The sequence below is a fragment of the Saccopteryx leptura genome, chromosome 2, assembly GCF_036850995.1.
Source record: "Saccopteryx leptura isolate mSacLep1 chromosome 2, mSacLep1_pri_phased_curated, whole genome shotgun sequence".
NCBI lineage: Eukaryota > Metazoa > Chordata > Mammalia > Chiroptera > Emballonuridae > Saccopteryx > Saccopteryx leptura.
Genome location: NC_089504.1, coordinates 74,727,007 through 74,746,076, shown reverse-complemented (window position 1 = coordinate 74,746,076; position 19,070 = coordinate 74,727,007). Strand labels below are relative to the sequence as shown.

The 19,070-nt window shown below is 42.0% G+C and overlaps 1 protein-coding gene and 1 long non-coding RNA gene across 14 annotated transcripts in view; one reads left to right on the top strand and one right to left on the bottom strand.

Annotated features, from left to right (window-relative positions):
* The window catches only part of LOC136394679 (uncharacterized), a 31,882-nt gene extending 26,315 nt beyond the window's left edge, over positions 1 to 5,567 (bottom strand). For 2 of the 5 annotated variants that reach the window (XR_010749218.1, XR_010749220.1), the window contains exons 1-2: positions 5,462 to 5,539; positions 2,228 to 2,348 (exon numbers count right to left, since the gene is read on the bottom strand). This is a non-coding gene — a long non-coding RNA (uncharacterized lncRNA). Of the gene's footprint in view, positions 1 to 2,227; positions 2,349 to 2,430; positions 2,487 to 5,453 lie in introns of those variants that run through there. The other 3 variants (XR_010749221.1, XR_010749219.1, XR_010749222.1) reach the window with 3 other exon arrangements.
* Positions 5,504 to 19,070, top strand: part of NFIB (nuclear factor I B) — a 240,223-nt gene continuing 226,656 nt past the window's right edge. For 7 of the 9 annotated variants that reach the window (XM_066368186.1, XM_066368185.1, XM_066368184.1 and 4 more), the window contains exons 1-2: positions 5,504 to 6,099; positions 12,214 to 12,745. In XM_066368186.1, the coding sequence (XP_066224283.1) occupies positions 6,070 to 6,099; positions 12,214 to 12,745 (562 nt within the window). In that variant the 5' untranslated portion in view covers positions 5,504 to 6,069. The remainder of the gene's footprint in view (positions 6,100 to 12,213; positions 12,746 to 19,070) is intronic. The other 2 variants (XM_066368187.1, XM_066368183.1) reach the window with 1 other exon arrangement.

Genomic DNA, 19,070 nt, shown 5'->3' with positions numbered 1-19,070 from the left:
TATGCAGATGGGTAGTAAAAGTTAGTTTACATGTAGAAATAAACCGACCTTATAGTTTTCATTAAAGTTCAGCTATTTTGAAAAAACGGCAACAACTACAACTCTCTCGGTATCAGCAGAGAAAAGACTCTGTGTGACAGTGTATGTAACTCTTGAAATATTGTGAGTGAAGCAAGGCAATTACTACCATGATTTTCAAAATTGAATATAAATCATGCAAAAGTTATAAGGCAACTAACTGCTGACTTTATAATCTGGGGAACAAATGACTTCAGAAGTTGGGACTCTCTGTTGATAAACTGGCCTCATCTCTGTAGCGAATTAGAAGCTGGCTAACCTTAATTAATGGAAGAATCTGGCCCAGTCCATGCTCAAATTCAGTCATAGGTTGTAAGTGTGTCTGAAATGTAGGCACATACTTGGTGGGACACTATTCTTTTTTTTAAACAGTCAAGTACAGGCATTTCAGCAATGACATTATTAACAGTGTCATTTTTCTCATTTAGTTTTGGCCTCAAGGGACACCAAACAGCTCCCAGAAGAGGGGAAAATCCATGGTTATTTATTCATTTCAATGAAAGGCAAAGCCCTGGCAGTGGGGGTGGGGGTGGGAGTGGGGTGGGGAGTCTAACTGGTTGTGAGTTTTCTAGTAGGGAAAATTTGCTACCCTAATTTGACAGTAGTAGTTATAGGGCCAAGAGAGCTGGGCATGATTTTGCAATTCCCATCAAGTACAGGCAATTTTAGTTCTTGTTGGTTGTTTATATATGCGTTTTTGAGAGGATTTTTGGTGTTCCTGCTTGTGGATATAAAAATGTGTTTTCCAGGCTGCACATGCTTTTTGTGGTTCATTTGGAAGAAGGAAGGGTCCCTGGGCATGGTATAGTGGATACTTGCAGTTTTGCAGGCCTATTTCCTGGGGTCAGGAGGTCATCTGTCTCTTTTGTATTTAGTTTTAAAATATTGATATTGGCAATGAATCGAGGGGGTGTGGAATTGTTGAGCCTCCTCTCAAATCACATGCAAAGAAAAAAAAAGTTGTCTGTCCAGTGTATTGAAAATGACAGCTTTGTTAAGCTCCAAGAAACTTTTCCCTAAACTGCCTAGGATTTGCAACCTGTCACTGAGTTTCTTTAGAAGGGAAAAGGTTGAAAGAAAATCAATATTAGGAGACACTTGAGATGTCATGCTCTTCTCTGGAGGTCAGTGAAAGGCTCCAGTGGGGTAAACATTAATTTTTTGCAATTATAGAACTGAGTTTTGAAAAATGCAGTCAGCTGAAGCACACACATTCCTTCTTGAAATCAATAAACTATCTGTTAAAAAAGAAAAAAAAAATTCCCCTATAAGGTGGCAGGTAATAGGTGATCTAGGGAGGAAATCTTGAGGAATTCTGAAATATCAGATTTTCCTGTTGCTGCAGGAAACTTGCACTTTGCTCTAGCTCCTTTAGCTAGCTTATGGGGTGAATGAAACCAGCCTGTAATACCAGCACTCTAACCCTTTCAGTTTGGGAAAGAGAAGAAAGAATTTAGAAGAGGTAAGTACCAAAGTCTAAGAAGTGTCTGGCCTATTTTTATAGTATCAGAAGCTTTATAGAGATACTTTAAAATCACTCTTAATACCATGGCACGGGGGGGGGGGGGGGGGGGGGGGGGGGGAGGAAAGTGGACAACATACACTTCTTCACTTCCTCTTCTCTCCTCTTCTACTGGGGATTTAAAGGATTGGTGTTTCTCAAACCAAAGATAGTGGAGGACAAGTGTGGTGCTGAGAGAAGCCAGATGTCCCACACATGCAAATCTACCAGTCCTCTTTACAAAAGGCTCTCTTAGAGTTCATCCCGGGAAGGCCTGCAGTGACCTTGGCATTGGATGAACAAGAAGCTGTATTTTGGGGGATGTCAGTCATTTTGCCTATAGCTCCAAGGCCTGAGAGGACAGTCAAAGCCACATAAACTGAACACCCAACCCCATAAGCCCTTCCAGCATATCTCTGTTGCTCATTCTTCCTCCCCATTGGTTTTCCCCACTTCAAAATTACTCCTTTCTCATTTTCCTTTTCTTGGAAACAAATCAAAACCCCAAACTACCAAGTATTCGCCATGCCCATCAAATTATATTCAACCACAAGTGCCCTACAAACCCAGAGCACCTGAAAGGGATTTGAATCCCTAAGTGATAGGCCTGGAAGGCCCAAGACTGTCTTCACTTCTCTGGGGTCTTACCTCTGTCTGTCGCTGCTCCTTCACCCCTTGTGCTGCTGCAGCTTTTGTGGGCTCTTCTGTGTAACGGTTGTCAATTTTTCATTATTCTTTTTTTAGCTTGTGAGAAACTTTTGGATGCAGCCTAGTTTGGGTGGCAAAAGGAAATGGTTTCTGTTGGTAAGGGAAAGTAATCAGGGAGGAGGGGCAGCGATGTCTGCAGATACCTGCCCAGGGATCAGCACTGGACCTCTTTTGCCAGGGGACAGCGGCTGGTTCTGGGATCTCTGGCTGAAAGGAGCGCTCTCTGGGTGCCAGGATTTCACTGGGGGTGGTGTGGAGGTGGGAGGGAAGAAGGGAGGGACAGAAAAAGAGAAATGGGCACTCGATTTTTAAAGAGACCCCGAAAAATAATGGCTTCTGTAAGAGTCCAGGCATTCAAAGAGGTGTGCTCAAGGACATGAGTGCATTTGTGCCAAGGGGAATGTCTTTTATGGTAAATTAACTCCGGTTAAATTGAATATTTTTCAAAGGGAAACTCTAGTAGTTAAAGCTGGTATTATCAGTAGAGCTTCACAACATCCTCCACCCCCTCCACCCCCCCCCCCTCCGCCCCACCCCGGGTAAGACAGTGAGGTGAGAAAAGGGATGCAGTGTATTGTAGTAATGTACAACATAAAGTGATGCTTTGGGATTTTTAAAGACATTAAAATGAGATTGCCTGAACATTTCCGAGAGAGAAATCAGTATTTATTTGGCTTAACCCCGACTGTCACCTCATTTCTTTCATCTGTAAGGACTGTCAAATTTATCCTGGCTTTTCAAAAAGCAGAAATGGCCCACACAAAGAAAATTAACGTTGTTAGAACGTTGACTAGACGATTTGACTCTGGGGGAGCAGGAAGCTGTTCCTAGTGGTGTGTGCTCTAAAGAGTTAACTCGGGGGGGGTGTTCTCGAAATTTCCCCCACTTTACCTGTTTTCCCAGATCAACGGCCCCTTTTCCCCGGCCTCAAGTCCCCACCCCCAGTGCCTTTCTTCTTTGGACTCTTGGTTTACGGGGGCTGCAGCTGGTGGACTTGGCAAGCTCGCCTCATTAAGAGCGCTCTTTGAAAACGGACTATGTTTGAGCATTTCCCTAATGAGGACAGGACGGGGTTAAAAAGTGACCATTTCATGGTTGACTTGAACCTGCCTACTTTTCTTGATGTGTCGTTGTGAAATGCTTGATGTGGATAACTCCCACTTGGTGAAGGAAAAGTCACTAGTTCCTTCAGGTTCACTGAGGGGAGTGAAGTGTGTGTGTGTGTGTGTGTGTGTGTGTGTGGCGTGGGGGGGGGGGGGCGGGGGGCAGAAGCGGGTGAGACCAGAAGAGAAAGTTGAGGGGAAAAATCCAGAGGGAGGGAGAGAGTTTAAGAGGAATGGGGTGTCAGGAGAGAACCCTAAAACACCACAACTACACAGTTGGAAGCAGGGACAGACCGCCCTGGGGGTAGCTAGGTAGGCGCGGAGTCCCTGGCACTCACTTTTCCTCTCCATTGTCTGAACAGCCTTTGCTTCTACTTCTTTCCCACCCACCCTTTGCCGAAAACCGGAACTTTGGGGGCTGTGTTTGTCTGTGTGCGCGCCACAGAGCGTGTGCGCGGGTTTAAGGATGCAAGAGAAACCTCCACCCTCAAAAGACCCGAAATCAAGTTCATTCACTCGGGGTCGGCGGCTGGCGGCTGGTGTGGGGGCGGGGCCCGAGGCGCGGGAGCGCAGCGGGCGCGGCCGCCTCTGCAGGGCAGTAGCGGCACACGCACCCCCCCCCCCCCGCGCGCGCACCCGTCCGCCCCGCGGCTTCGGGCGCGCCGCGGACCCGCCCAGCCTGCACCCCGGCAGGGAGGGAGCCGCTTTCCGCTTGCGCCCCGGGCCCCAGGGGGTGGCGGGTGGGGATTGGGAGCTAGCCAGTGGGGCTGCTAGAGGTAGAGAGAGGAGCGGGCTGCTGGAGGAGGAGGAGGGGGAGGAGGAAGAGGGAGCTGGTGGCGGCGGCAACTCGCCCCCATCCTCCGGCTGCGATCTGGGCCACGTGCACGGGGCACCCCAGAGAGGGCGGCGAACCGCTGCGCGCCGTTTCTGCAGAGCAGTGCGGGGGCGCGGGTCCCCGCGGGGGAGACCCCGGCGGACCCGCCTCCATAAGCGCGGGCGCGCCTTAACTACTTGAGCCCAAGTTCGCTCGGGCCCCCGCCTCCTCAGGCTCCCCTCCTCCTTTCAGCCGGCGGGTTTGGCGAACCGCGCCCGCCTGGGGTGTGAGAGTCTGCACCCCAGCTTGGGCCCCGGGGCGGCCAGGGTGTGAGGGAATTTTCCATTCGTTCCTTTCTTGGGCCCAGACCCGCTCAGTGTTTCTCCCACTCGGATGTCCTCGCGGCTTAAAGAGTCCGCAGTGAGCACCAAAATACCTCTTCCAGGGCGGGTTTTCGGGGGTGTGTATGTGTGTGGTAGTGTGGGGAGGGTGCGGGACTTGCCCAAAGGGCGGAAAGATCTATTTTGGAAACACAAACACACACATACACACACACACAACTATGGTTTTGTTGCACTGGTATGAGACCTTTAACAAATGAGAGAAAGAAGAGGAGAAAAGAGAAGGGAGGGAGGGAAAGAGAAGCAAGAGGAGGAGGAGGAGGAGGAGGAGGAGGAGGAGGAGGAGGAGGAAGGTGGGGGCTGGGGGGTGTGGAGAGGCTGGTGCAAAAGGAATGCGCGTTTGCAGGAGGAGGAGTAAAGCGATGATTGTGTAATTAAATAATAAAACAATCCTTAAGTCTGATTTGGAGAGAGCTCGAGCGGTCCAGAGGGTGGAACCGGTGAAATTTTCAACTTCCAAGTTTTGCAAGGAAAGAAAGCGAGAGAGGGAGGGGGAAAAGAGCCCAAAGCAGAAAAGAGGAGTTTGGAGCCGAGCAAGAGAGCGGGATTTATCGTTTGGGATTTTTCAGGAGCTTGTTCCGATCCCCCTGGGCTCTAGGCAGCAGCGGCAGCAACGGCCTCCTCGCTTGGCCGGGTCAGACGCGGGGCGAAGCGGACGCCCGGGCGTGGAGGAGTCGGCGCGAGCGGCAGCGGCGGCGGCTGCAGCCAGGGACCGCGCGCCGGGAACCTCTTCCACCCCGGAGACCTGCGCTCGCGTCTCCTCCCTCACCCCGGCCTCTCCCTTCTTCCCCACCCACCCCGCCCCCACCCAGGCCCTCTCCCGCGCGCGCCCCGCTACTCGCGCGCACTCGCTCACGCTCTCTCTCGCGCACACACATGGTCGGCTCGCGGCAAAGTTTCGCCTGCGATCGCCACTCCGTGATCCTGCCGCAGTGCTCGAGGCTGTAACCTTGAACTTTCCCAGTGCGGTGACACATTCTCTTCGCTTTCCCTCCCGCCCTCTCTCCTGCGCCCCCCTCCCCGCCTTTTTTAAAAAAGCATTTCACTACCAACCACCACCCAAATCCAACCCGCACCGAACCGTCGCGCACCTCCTAGCTCCCAACAACAACAACAACTGCAAAACAGAAAACAAATCCCCAAACCCAAGCGAAAAGCAACCAACAACGGCGGCGGCGGCGGCTGCAGCGGCATCGGCGAGCACGGCCGGCGCGCTCGGACTGCAAGAGGGCTAAAAGTGTAGATTGGATTTCACACCGGGAAATCTAGCACGCCGAGTGAACTTGAATCTTTGGCTATTTAAGGAGGACTGGGTTTGTTGTGAAGTTGCGGTGATCCAGCGCAGACCCCATTCTGATTGATCGCATCGCGGGGCTCAGATGACTGTAAAATGAATAGATGAAATTCTTGTTTCTCGAAGATTTTCTTGGGCATCTCCGGGAAAGTGCGTTTTAAGGCGAAGTCATGATGTATTCTCCCATCTGTCTCACTCAGGTACATGTTTCGGTCGCTCTCTCGAGCTTTCTCCCTTGCCCGAAATGCCTTTGTTTTGTTTTGTTTTGTTGCTTTCGTCTGCGGACAATTAAAGGCATTAGTTAATCTCCGCAACCCTCGTCTCTCGAAAAAGTGTCCAGGAGTTGCGGCGGGATTTACCCGGCGGCGTGGGAGCCGGCGCGCGGTCCCTAGCCCACGGCCACCGCGCGCGCTCAGCCCCGCGCTCTGGGCACGGAGAGCGGGCGCCCGCGTGCTGCCAGGGCGGCTGGGCCGGGCGAGGCCGCTTAGGGTGGGCAGGGGCAGGGGCCAGGCCCACGAGAGCTAGCCCCTGTGCGGTCCGCTGAGTGCCTGCTGCGGTGCGGCGCTCCTGCCTAGGGACCCTGTCACCCCTCTCGTTCGCTCGCGTGCGCTGAGGCGGACTCCGCTTTAGAGGAACTTCGGAGCGGGGGGCGGGGGACTAAGCCCTCATAAACAACTAGTGAACTTGGACGAGGAGACCCTAGCGCGATTTCTTGTGGGCGCCTTTGGAGTAAGCTGCAGGCAGTGGCTGGGCGACGACGAAGCCAGTTTGAGGTTGTGGTCCGGAGACCCATTCCTTTGCTTGCTTAATTTGGGGAATCTAAAACTCTGGTCCTTCGTGATCCGCACTCTGAGGTTTACAGCGACCACACCACAAAGGTGGTCTTTACCTTGACATCAGTTAGTTGGTCGTGGTAAAAGTTAAGGACTTTTAGAACGTGTTCATTTTGTAAAGACCTGTTCACTTGACGATATTTAGGCGTAGCTACTAAGGCAGAAAGTAGTGCTAGAAAAGTAAGCTCATTAAAAAAAATCACTTTGAAAATTGTCCCAAGACTTTAGGAACAATATTGCGAAATAAAATTTTGGCTTTATACTTTTTTAAAGAACGGAATTTGTACAGATTTAAACCAGACGGCCAAACGGAAAAGTGGCGAGACCGAACAGACTTACCTGAGGGTAGTTTTCATCGCTGCCTTGCTAACTAAACAACTGACGGAGTAACTAAATATCTTAGTCCACAGTTGTTATTTGAAGCAATATTTTAAACCTCCAGCGGTGTGGGACAGTTGACTTTAGCTTTTAGGAGGATGTAGCACGATTGGTAATTGATAACCATTTTCTTTGACACTGGCATAAAAACTAAACAGTTACAGAAATCTTGCCTCCTCTTAGGTTTGTCACAATTTAAAAAAAATCAGTATAATGATGATGATGCATTTTTATAATGGACAAATGATTAAGATTTCAATTGTATGACAATTAGAAGCCATTGTGATTCAAAAGGACTAAGGCATTCATAAATTGTGAATGAAGATGAAAACAATGATAAGGCTTATTCAGTGATTGGATACAGTCCTGTAGCTTTTTGGCTGACACATTTTTTATTGTTTATATTTTGTTTGGCATCTGAGTATGATTAACTTAGATATGGCTATTTTCAGCAAGTAAATGTGCACTTTAATTTAACAAAACTGGAAAAATGAGTTGCTGAGCTATTTGTCCTTTAAAAGCTATGAATAATGACCACTGGTGATTGAACTGTTTCAGGTATAACGAATTTCCTTTAGTTCTAAAAATTACCTTTCACATTACCCATCAGCAGGTTTTATTTTTTTTTCCCTCTCTTTTTGGTAAACTAGGTCCATTTGACATTATTTTTACATTATTGAAGCATTGTTCCAATAAAACAAACTGAGATGCGCTTTACACTTACAAAGTACTGACTCACTAGTTCTCACCTGTATAGGAATGCTTTTCCACATTTATACTTTCAACATTGGCTTTTTAGAAACATTGCTAGCGGTTTACATACATTGCATTTTGATTTCCTCTAAACATGTGTTGAAAATTCACTAAGTTTACCTTAATTTGTGTAAGTTAAAAATAAAATTGCAGCTTCGTGACATATGGAATATTAGGAGCATATACTGCATCATCATTCAGCTATCACATTAGTAATCAAGAATACATACGTACCAACACTAATTCATGATGACTAATATTCTCTACTGTTTTAATAATGTAAATCTAATTTGATGTATTAAAACTGTTTTTGGGATTTAAGGCCTATACTACAGAATAATCTTTAGTTTTAGAACTCTCACTTAACTGATAATTTCTATGTGACTTTATAGGTAATGTAAGGTGTTGCAAAAGTAAGAGCACGTTAACTGTGTTAGTTTTACATCAGATCTATAATTTGGTTTTGTATTGGCAGTGTCTTATAACTGTAGAAAAGAACAGTTTTGGGGATTTTTAAATACAAAATAGAGAAACAGTCTTAATTGGTTGAAAACTTTAGGAAGTGTTTGTTTCAGTTGTTGGAATAAGGTGTCTAGGTTTTAGAAAGAATTTTAATTCAAAAGGAGCCACAGTTATATGTAGCAAAATGTTATGCAAAAGTATCAGTGAATTCTTATAAATCAGTATTTCTACATTAGTGTGAATCAGATATAAAAGAAAAATTAAGAACGATCATATGATTTAATATTTGCTTTTTCTAATAATAATGTATACCCTTAATAATATAATTTTCACTTGGCATGATTGCACTGATTTTTTTTCATGGCCTTGCATGTTCTTTAGGTACATTTTTAAATGGTTTATTGTGAAATTGCAATGCTCCAACATCATCTAGCATTTATTTATTAACATCTATAATGGTCTAATTTTCCGTTCCTTTCATGGAAACCGTTGTTGCTGTGAAGAAAAATCAATATTTTTTAGTGGAATTAGGACTGTTTGCTTTTATATTTGAAATGTGTAACTTGTTATTTATTTTATCAATTTAGTAAAACTAAAGGAAGTTTTAAAAGAAAATTACTGAATCTCAAAGTATTTTAACAAAAATGTTGAAAGAGCAGGGTGGCATATTAGTATAGAGAGCCATTAGATCTTAGATCATTTATATTATTTGCTTTCAAAACAATTCTCATAATTACTTAAAGTGATATTAGGTGATAACTTATTAATTAGGACGTTTGAATACCTAAGTCACTTTTTTGGGGGGATGAAGACATTTACTATGCTCCATATTTATGTCACCCCAAATTATTAAAAGTATATTGCAACTTAGCATTAAAAAACAATCAGATTTAGGTGATGAAATAGTGTAGGTGTGTTAATACAGAAATGTATGTGACATAGTGAACCTCTTCATATCATCATTTTTTTGAGGATGTGTTTCCTTATCAGTAAGTGTTCCACTTGAATGGAATCCACATAATAGTAAAGCTCTGAGACATTAGAGCAACTGTGGACTATGAAAGCTTGCTACTTCTATTTAATAATAATAATAAAAGTATGTTTTAAAATGTTACTTAGCAGTATTGGTGACATACTCAAGGCAACTTTTAAAAACATTGTTTTGTGTGCATTTGCAGAAAAATTCCAGATTTAATCCTCAAATTGCATTTTGATTGCTTAAAATAATTTATTAAAATTTGAGTTTTGTTACATGATAGATTATTTAAAATTCAGACAAACTTAATTGAAAGGGTGCTTGATGTTTTTATAAGAAAGTGAAATGTCACTGAACATAGTACTTAAGGATGTAAATATTCAAGAATTTCCCAAATGCTTAATATCAGTTAAAATAATTTTGCATTTTTTTAAGGCATGGCAAGGGTAAAATGAGTGAGACAGAGCTGCCCCCATGTGTACTCTTTACATTCTCAAGTTTTTATTTTATGAGTATATATATGTATGTTTTTTAGTCATATCAATAAATTATAGTAAAAGTCAGATTATATATAGAAAGTGAGTTCCTAAAGCATGTTTAAGTCCACATTTCCTTGAGCAGGGTTTCATTTTGCATATATTTCTAAGGGGGATAAACTAAGTTTTTGTAGTTAGAGTGAAAGCTGAAAGCATGGCATCAGAAAATGTATGGAGATAGGGAGGTCTTATCATGGGGCTGTGGTTGCTGTGAGCAGGGCTGCCTTCCCACACAAAGAACAGATTGTGGTTTAACTCTTTCCATGGCCTAGTTTAATGTGCTCACATAGTAACTGAATTGTTCCAATCTCTGCTGGAAACTACTGATCGGTTTAATGATTTCCTCCATGGCATTTGGTTGTGCCTCATGCTGTGATATAATCATCTGTATTCTGTATTGTTATAAAATTTTGATTTATATATATTCTGCTGTAGGAACATTTTATGGCAATATGTTAAAAACACTTGATAACTGCATTATTGATGGGATGGGACATGCACCTCTTCCTTTTCTGAACTGCAAACAGCTAACGTGCCACAGTCTTTAGCATTGGAACTTTGACTTTTCACCATAGGAATAGATTCCTAAGTACATGGGATTTTGGGGACACCTTTGTTAGAGTGTCATTAGTTGTACTTTCATCATCTTTACCTAATGGAGTTCATCCATCGTCTGGTTAAAGAGAATTTATTCCATGTTGTTCAGGGCGACTGTCACTAGTATGTAAATTCTATCTTGGTATATAATCAGTTAGAGAAAGTTATTTTGTGTCTCGCCGGGGTGACAATATAGTCACTGTGACCAGAAAAGTGGTTATGGTGGAAGTTTTCATTTGCTTCAGATCTTGGCTTATTGCATGCATATAGTATACATACACGGGATGTTAAGGCCTTTTTCTGAGCTTATGAGACAGGTTTTCCCTACAGCAGTAAGTAATGAAACACTGACTGCTTTGCAAAGTAACTTGAAATATTTGTAGGTAAAGATTATCTGCCACTCCTTGTGCCTCCCTTCCTTGAAAAAGGCTTAGATGAAACAGGCGGGAAGAAAATGCAGCAGCCTAAGGTAAAACCACTTAATTCAGAGGAGAGAGTCCTCTACAGTCTGTACACATGCAGGTTCCCAAACACATGCATAGATGTACCCACGGTCCTGCCCGAGAATTCACGTGCTTAGCAAATGAATTATATCGATTCCACAAGAGCAGTAAGTGACCAGCGGTATACTCCTGGTGTCACCCTGCCACTGCATGCAGAGACACAAAGAATGTTAAGTTGGTGCCAAGTTGCCATTTTTCATTGTTCACCTCAGGTTGATTTTTAAGGGCTTTGAAATAATTGTTATACTCATATGATCAGTTAACAAATTAGCTGAGACTGTGGGCTTCCAATTCTATAGGAAAAGCTGCCAGAAGACCATTCATGTCATTTTTGTTTTCAACTTTAGAAACTTTTATTTAAAAATTATTTTAAAATACAAGTGTGTGTGTGTGTCTGCAAGAAAGCAGGAGAGTGTTGAGTATGAGAGTGTGTGAGTGTGTGTGTGTGTGTGTGTGTGTGTGTGTGTGTTGGGGGCCAGTGGTGGTGGTGGAAGGAGCGAATGCACTGCTCAAAGTATGGAAACCTTCTGTTCAGGACACCGATACGACAAGCTGTGTCCTTTGCCCACTTTCCCTCACTGTATACTGGTTTCTCTAGTTACCACTTTTGGAATGGTGCTGTTTCAGTGTTGGAATGTTGGACGCTTGATAAGAAAATGGATCAAGTTTAATGGCGCATGCTCTTTGTGCCACCAGCAGCCTCTTGCTGAGAGCATGCTCCAAAAGCGGGAACTGTGTGGCATTACACTGAGCATCTATATGCTTTGTGTTTCTGTGCCACAGAGAAGAGAAATGAACTGTGGCATTGCTCCTGCCTCTGAACAGCTCTGCTCCGATTAAAAAAAAAAATCTCACTGTGTTCTTTGTAAAATGGTACTGGGTAGTGTTCGTGGGTCAATCGAGTATTTAAATATTAAATTACGTGCCAAGCACCTTGGTTGCTTATGTTTTAAAGAATGTAGGATGCATAGTGGGAGTGAGGGGGCTGGGGCCAGAATGGAAATACAAATCAAAAACATTATTATTATTTTTTCTAGAAGGGAAAATCAGTTTGTAAGTTTTGGTGGAAAAGGGGCAGCTTGGTATTCTTAATTTTCTTCTTGTTCTACTACTTCAATCATTTTAAACAAGAAAACAATGTTTTTCTATGCATAACTTTTTGTACTGAACTGGGAATGGATCGTGGCTTTATTTATTTATTTATTTATTTATTTATTTATTTATTTATAGCTGAACTGACTGTGTATGTCTTCTTTTTCCCTGTCATCTTCTGCAGGATGAATTTCACCCATTCATTGAGGCACTTCTCCCACATGTCCGTGCAATCGCCTATACTTGGTTCAACCTGCAGGCTCGGAAACGCAAGTACTTTAAAAAGCATGAGAAGCGAATGTCAAAGGATGAAGAAAGAGCAGTCAAAGATGAGCTTCTCAGTGAAAAGCCTGAAATCAAACAGAAGTGGGCATCCAGGCTCCTGGCCAAACTGCGCAAAGATATCCGCCAGGAGTACCGGGAGGACTTTGTGCTCACCGTAACTGGCAAGAAGCACCCGTGCTGTGTCTTATCCAATCCTGACCAGAAGGGTAAGATTAGGAGAATCGACTGCCTGCGACAGGCAGACAAAGTCTGGCGTCTGGATCTAGTCATGGTGATCCTCTTCAAAGGCATCCCCTTGGAAAGTACCGATGGAGAGCGGCTCATGAAATCCCCACATTGCACAAACCCAGCACTTTGTGTCCAGCCACATCATATCACAGTATCAGTTAAGGAGCTTGATTTGTTTTTGGCATACTACGTGCAGGAGCAAGGTAGGAGCAGATTGTTCTTTCTTCTCGCACCGCAAACACTGCCCACAGATCCCATATATGGAATATCTGGCTTGGGTTAAATGGTCCTCGAGGTCCCAGTCCGCACCCGCTCTGGGTAGAGTGGCCTGCCCTCTCCCACTCAGATGCTCACTGCCATGTGCAGGCCCTGGAAGTAGACGTGGAGCTTTCATACCTGGATAGGGGTGGATATTTAAAGAAAGACCACAAAAGATATGTTTTTACATGTCTTTGAAATAATCTACTTTTTCAAAGACACAGAATAGTCTGAAAAATATGGTTTATGAAACTTTGCTCTTTTATCTTAGGCTACATTCCTTTGACCTAGTCGTCTTTTCTCAATTTGAACATGAACTTTATTTATAAATAGTCAAACCACACTTTAATAATCTCTGTTTTAGTCTCGTAACTAAGGAGATAGGTGAACTTTGTTCATAAATCTAATGCTATTGCACTGAAAATAGAATTAATATTTACTATTATGTAATGCTCAAGATAGCCAATATCAGAAAGCATATTATACGTAGAGCTAGATTTAATTAAAATATTTCTATTGAATGCCTACTCTGGTTTGTTTAATATTCTCTGGCGATTAAATAGATTATTGTTGTTTAAATAATTTGGTGTAATATTTTTCCAGAATGGCTTGAGTATACTTGATACTGTTAGTTCACTTGAATGTAAATTCATAAAACTTACCAAGGAGAAAACTCTCAGCTCTACTTATAGAACAAAAACAGAACGTGGGCTAGTTACACTAGTTTAAAATAAATCTCAAAAAGAATGCAGAAACCACATACCATACCTGTTCTTTTTTAAATACTTGATAAAGAGGGATATAAATGTTGCCTGAGTAATAAAAATAGATGATATTTTTGCTGAGTGTTTTTTGACTTGATGAAGTATGTTTCTTTATTATTTTTATTTTTCTTCCCAAATTTTTCTTAAGTAGGTGAGAATTTCTTTTCTTCAAATTAATGTGTCAGGATATAGATATCCTTGTATTAGCAATAGTCCATAGTAAAACATTATTTTAAAAAACAGCATACCAAAAGTGCCCTGAAGTTTGATCTGCCACAGATGGTGGGTTATCTCCTAACTTGGGCTGCCAGGAGGGAAAATGGCCTATAGACAGTCAGGTAGCAGACAGTTATCTGATGTTTGTTAAATAAATGTGGAGGTTAATAAGTTTGTATGAATTTTATTATTTAAAAGATAAAACATCAAAATTGACTCATATCTAAGTAACTTACTATGTGCTCTTTGTCTTTTCTTGATGCAAATTTTGGAGAGATGCTTAAATGTCATTTAAATTATTTTAGTTTGTTTTTAAATAATGATGCTGAACCTTATACATTTGGAAATAATTGCTTTTTTAAAAAATGAAACATTTCATTATTTCTATGCATTTAAGAGTTAAAGTCCAAGTAATAATGGTTTGGGGAAAAATATATATTTCTTCCTGTGTGTCTTAAAATAAAAGCTTATTAACACAAAACACTTAATTTGATTGACAGCTATCTAGGAGATGACATTTTAAGGTGGGCTACATATATGTGTTAGATTGACTGTAAATGTGTTGTAACTGTGTTGTGAAAGTCAAGGCTAGAAGTAAAGTTTTAAAAAGTGGGTCATGTAACTTTTTAGTGCAGTGTAGGGAAGATTTGCAAGCATTTGACTGCTGCTCACATTTTAACTTGCTTGAAGGCTAGTCCTTGAGGTGTGCACGTACGTACATTTACTCCTGGGGCAGTCAGCCAACTCTCTTGGTTGATGAACTGACAATAAAGAACATATCCTTTAGATTTGTGAAGATAGAAAAATGCATAAAATGCCTCTGCATTGCACCGTCAGTCATGATAGTCATAAAGTTCTAAGCAACTCTTGGAGACTACATTTTCAGACGAAACACTGATTTTGTTGTTTCGAGGCTCTGCCATAAAAACCTTTCATTATTTTACCCTGTGCATCTAATTTGTGTCTTCTGCTACCTGCCAGTGCATCATCTCTTCTTAATATCTGTTGGCTCTTTCTTTGAAAAAAAAAATTCACATTAGGATGCTTTTTCCTTTTTCAAAACTTATCTCTCTCTTTGCTCAAATATAGCTTAATTATGTCCTTTTGCAGTACAGTTGATTAATGAAGGCAACTTAAAAGATAAGTCTGTAGTCAGTCAGAGAGGGCTGCGTATCTCCCACAATCACTTTTTATTTCTCCTCTAAGTACGTGAAAACCCACTTAAGTCTGCTTTATAAATCAGGTAAAGAAGTACAGAGAAAAACATGAAAGAATAATTAGAACAGAAAATTGTTAAGTTTGCAACAGAATGAGCAACAAAATTACCTTTCCCTCCTTTTTTCTTTCTTGACTCACTTCTCAACGACTGGGAGGAAAACATGAGAAAGAATAGAGAATTCCAAAGATGGTTGCCACTGGCACTAGGATTGGCATCAGACCCTCTTTGTTTAGCTCAGGATGCCTGTGATTTGTTAGTTGGCATCCGCATTGCAGTGTGGAGTGATGTTACAATATATTGACAATTTCCAGATCTAGAAATGTCAGTAGTCCTCTTGGTTATATATACAAGATCATATACTGCATCTCTTCTTGAGGATGATATAACGACCAACATATAATAAAGTTCCATGTTGACCAACTTTCTGTGCTTTCCTTTTTCCCTCTTTCTCTTTTGGTTTAACCCACACACTTCTTTTTTCTTCATGCCCAGAAGCCTCCTCTTTTCTGAAATGTGGAAAGAGTTACTATAGCTTTGACACAAGCTATAGTGCTACATCTGCAGCTGATATGGTTTTGGGGAAAATTTATGCATTTTGAAATCATTTTTGATATATAGTTCATTAGTCTTTTGTATCACATGGCTACAAGCCAGTATTTTCTTTAAAGCTAGATCTCTTTGTTATTCAGCTTCTATGCATATAGCCTGGTTGGCCGCAATTTAGTCCATTTTTCTATTTCTCTCCAATAGTAAAAGGTCATGTGCAATATAGTCATGTATAAAATTATGTAGCCCTTTCCCACTTTACCTAAAATATATACATCATTTGGGAGTAACTGTGTTTAAATCCATAAAATCATTTGATGTTATTGATTCAGAGGGCTGCGCTTCGGCTGTTTCGTTGCTACAAGAACCGCCATTTTGTTTGTGAAGTGCCAGGCGAGGGGGAAAAAAAAGGCAGACACTGTGCTTGATGCCAATAATGGTTGCCAGTGGCACCGAGGTTGGCATCAGACCCTCTTTGTCTAGTTGCTGAATGCCTTTGATTCGTTGGTTGGCATCCGCATTGCAGTGGGCACACTGGAAAGTTTTTGACAATCCCTGAATGAAAGCTGCTTGCTTGTTTGCTGCAGCAAACCTTAGCTAATATATAAAACCCTTCCTTATTTTTTGAGTTTTTTATTTTATTTTTAATACTGTGACAGATTAAAGGAAAAAAAAATAGCTCTAAAGTGGCCTCCATTTTTCCAAAGATATTAAAGATGTCCAATGATTCCTGGGCAGGTGGTACCTCTTCCCCATATTGTCTTTGTTATTGCATTCATGAAAGCAAAGCAAAGCAAAACAAAACAAAAAGCAGGCAAGCCTTGCACAGCACACCTTACAGGGACATAAGTATGCTCTAGGATGGTGGGGTGTGCTAGGAGAAGGGTGTGGGGAGGTCGAGCCAAAACTAGTGATATGTAGCGCGTTCATTATGACTGACTATTGCTTTCAGTCACGTCACTATTTATTTCTTAGACACATTTTGGTTCCTCCAACTTCCACTCTTCCAAAATTTATAGTAACATGTTGAGCGGACCTTACTTTTCTTTGTAGTTAGTAATGTGCAACAGGGTAAATGTTATAAAGAAAAAAAAAAAAGAGAAAACCTATGTTTTAAGGTCCGCTATAAATCATTCATTCCTGAAGGTTTTAATTCTGCATCAAAATGTTGCCAAATAGTCAGTGTGCAATTCTGCACACCAGGAAAACCAACCAAAAGGCTGAAATAATTTCAAAGTTTCCTAGATAGTTAGCATTAATATTGCTTTCCAGTTAACCACCATTATCTCGTTAATTAATACGAAGGATTAGCAGTTCTACCCAAAGGGCTGCACAGAAGGAAGTCTGGCCTATGGGAGGCCCTGACTGGCCAGGCTGTGTTCTGCCTGAAGGAAAAAAAGAGGAGGGTGGGGTGAGGGAGTGAGGACTGGGCTTTTTCCGAGGCGAGGAAGGGTTCCGAAGAAAAGAGAGAGGTCACAACACACTAAGAAGTTTAAAGATCTCAAGAGGCTGTAACTGTTGTCATGAATTTAACAGATTAGAGTTTAAACTAAGTCAGCCTAACTGATTTTTGGACTGTACTTTGCACTCTTATTAAACATGTTTTGGAGTGCTAAAGAGAGTCCAGGAACCTCCTGGCTCTCATGAAAGAGGAGTTTCCTTTAGCCTCGTGGCGCCATTGAAACTGTGATCCACTCTTAGATGGCAGCTTTTGTTGTTTTATTGTTAAATGTTATGATAATTAAAGTGCATTTTGAAGTTGTGAAAAATATGACTTGTTTACAAGGGAAGTTGTAACCATCATTGTTTTTGAAATAGAATCCTTCCTGGTTGTCACATACCATTAGCAAGGAAATAAATGCTAGGAATTATTTTCCTCCTTCAGTCTCTGACTTTTAGAATCCTTTTGGGTAACAATTACTTCTTTATGAAAAGCTTAAGTAGGTAATTGTTTGCAAGTTGACAGCATATTTTAACGTTTTAATAAATTTCACTTCATTTGCAGGTATTTCCCATTATGGGGAAAACGAACCTTCCCTAATTTGTTAAAATGAGGCTGCTCTGTAGGATGATTTGGTGTGCTGGCATTGTGAAATGCTCAGAGCATGAATTCTGTAAGCCTGTTTGGTTAGGGGAACACTGTTAAGTTTTCCCATCTAGCATCCTGTCCTGGACTGAACTCACGAACTCTGGTGCTCATTTGTTTGCATTCTGGCTTTACACACAGTTCACCAGATAAAGAAGGGTTCTTATTGGCCTGTCTTATGCCGAGGCTTAATGAGACCTTTGCGGGGAACGTATATTATAAGATAAGATACTTAGCAATTTTCTCACTGATAAGAAGAAAACACAGTCTGAGGGGCCAGAAGTTTGCTCTCTATGCCATGATATCCCTGCCCTAAGATAGCATGGCCAGACAATTCAGGAGTTAAACTCTGAGGCCCCACGTGCCAGCTGGGGAAAGCTTGGCATCTGTGCTCTGATATGGCAAACTAAGCCCTTGCATTGCTATTAATATGATCTCACTTTTTGGGGGTGGAGGGTAGAGGCTGATGGTTTTCAAATATTTAAAAAAATAGAGTGACCCACTTTCTGGGGGCAGCAAAAGTTGGTAAAATATCCTGATTGTCAGCGTTAGGCATCCCTCCATACTTATAGCCTCTCCCTCTATACACAGCCCTATACAGTTTGTAATAAAAAAAAAAATTCATCTAGGTAATGTTTTTGAATTTGCAGATTTAGTCCACTGTGCCTCTCGTGTGGTAAAATAATTCCATATGTAAAAGAACTGAAACGATGCCCATTATTCAGGAATGGTGGTCATTTGGGGGAACTGTGAATTGCAGTGACAGGAGGTGACGGTTGGGGCTCTCAAAAGTTGGCTTGCTGACAGGGCGGTGTGTGCATGGGGGAGAGAGGTGGACAGCAGCCATCCAGGGAGGCCACCTAGCACCATTGCTGTAGTTCTTTCGCTTCTGTTTTCTAACATGGCGCGTGGGAAATATTATCTACAGATAGATGCAATATAACTTTGGTAGGATTTTTTTATTTACTTATTTTTCCCCAAATTTTGAATTTAGGTGGAAACTGCCCAAAGGAAATTTAAATGTTTTAATCCTTCATTAACTTTTCCCTTTTAAACTTAGCACTGTGATTTGAAACAACAATGAAAAATATCTAGTTTAAGAAAGTCTTAAGCCAAGATATCTGATTTAGGAAAATATTTTTCCTCATAAACTTTGATTATGCTCAATTGGATAAACAAACTTTGACCAAGGGGCTTAAAAAACTCTTTTATAGCACTCTTAATGCTTCCCGCCTCTGCCAACTCGTCAGAATTTAAGCACCTGCTGAGGGGGGAACCAATAGGAGGCTGCGTCAGGATTCTCTGGGATTCTTAACGTTGAGATAAATACGTTTTCACTTCTGTCATCCCAGTGGCTTACATGATAACTAACTTTAAAATCAAAGGGATAAGTTTTGCTTTGTGTGAAGCTTAAGATTTGCAGAGTGGAAATAGCGTTA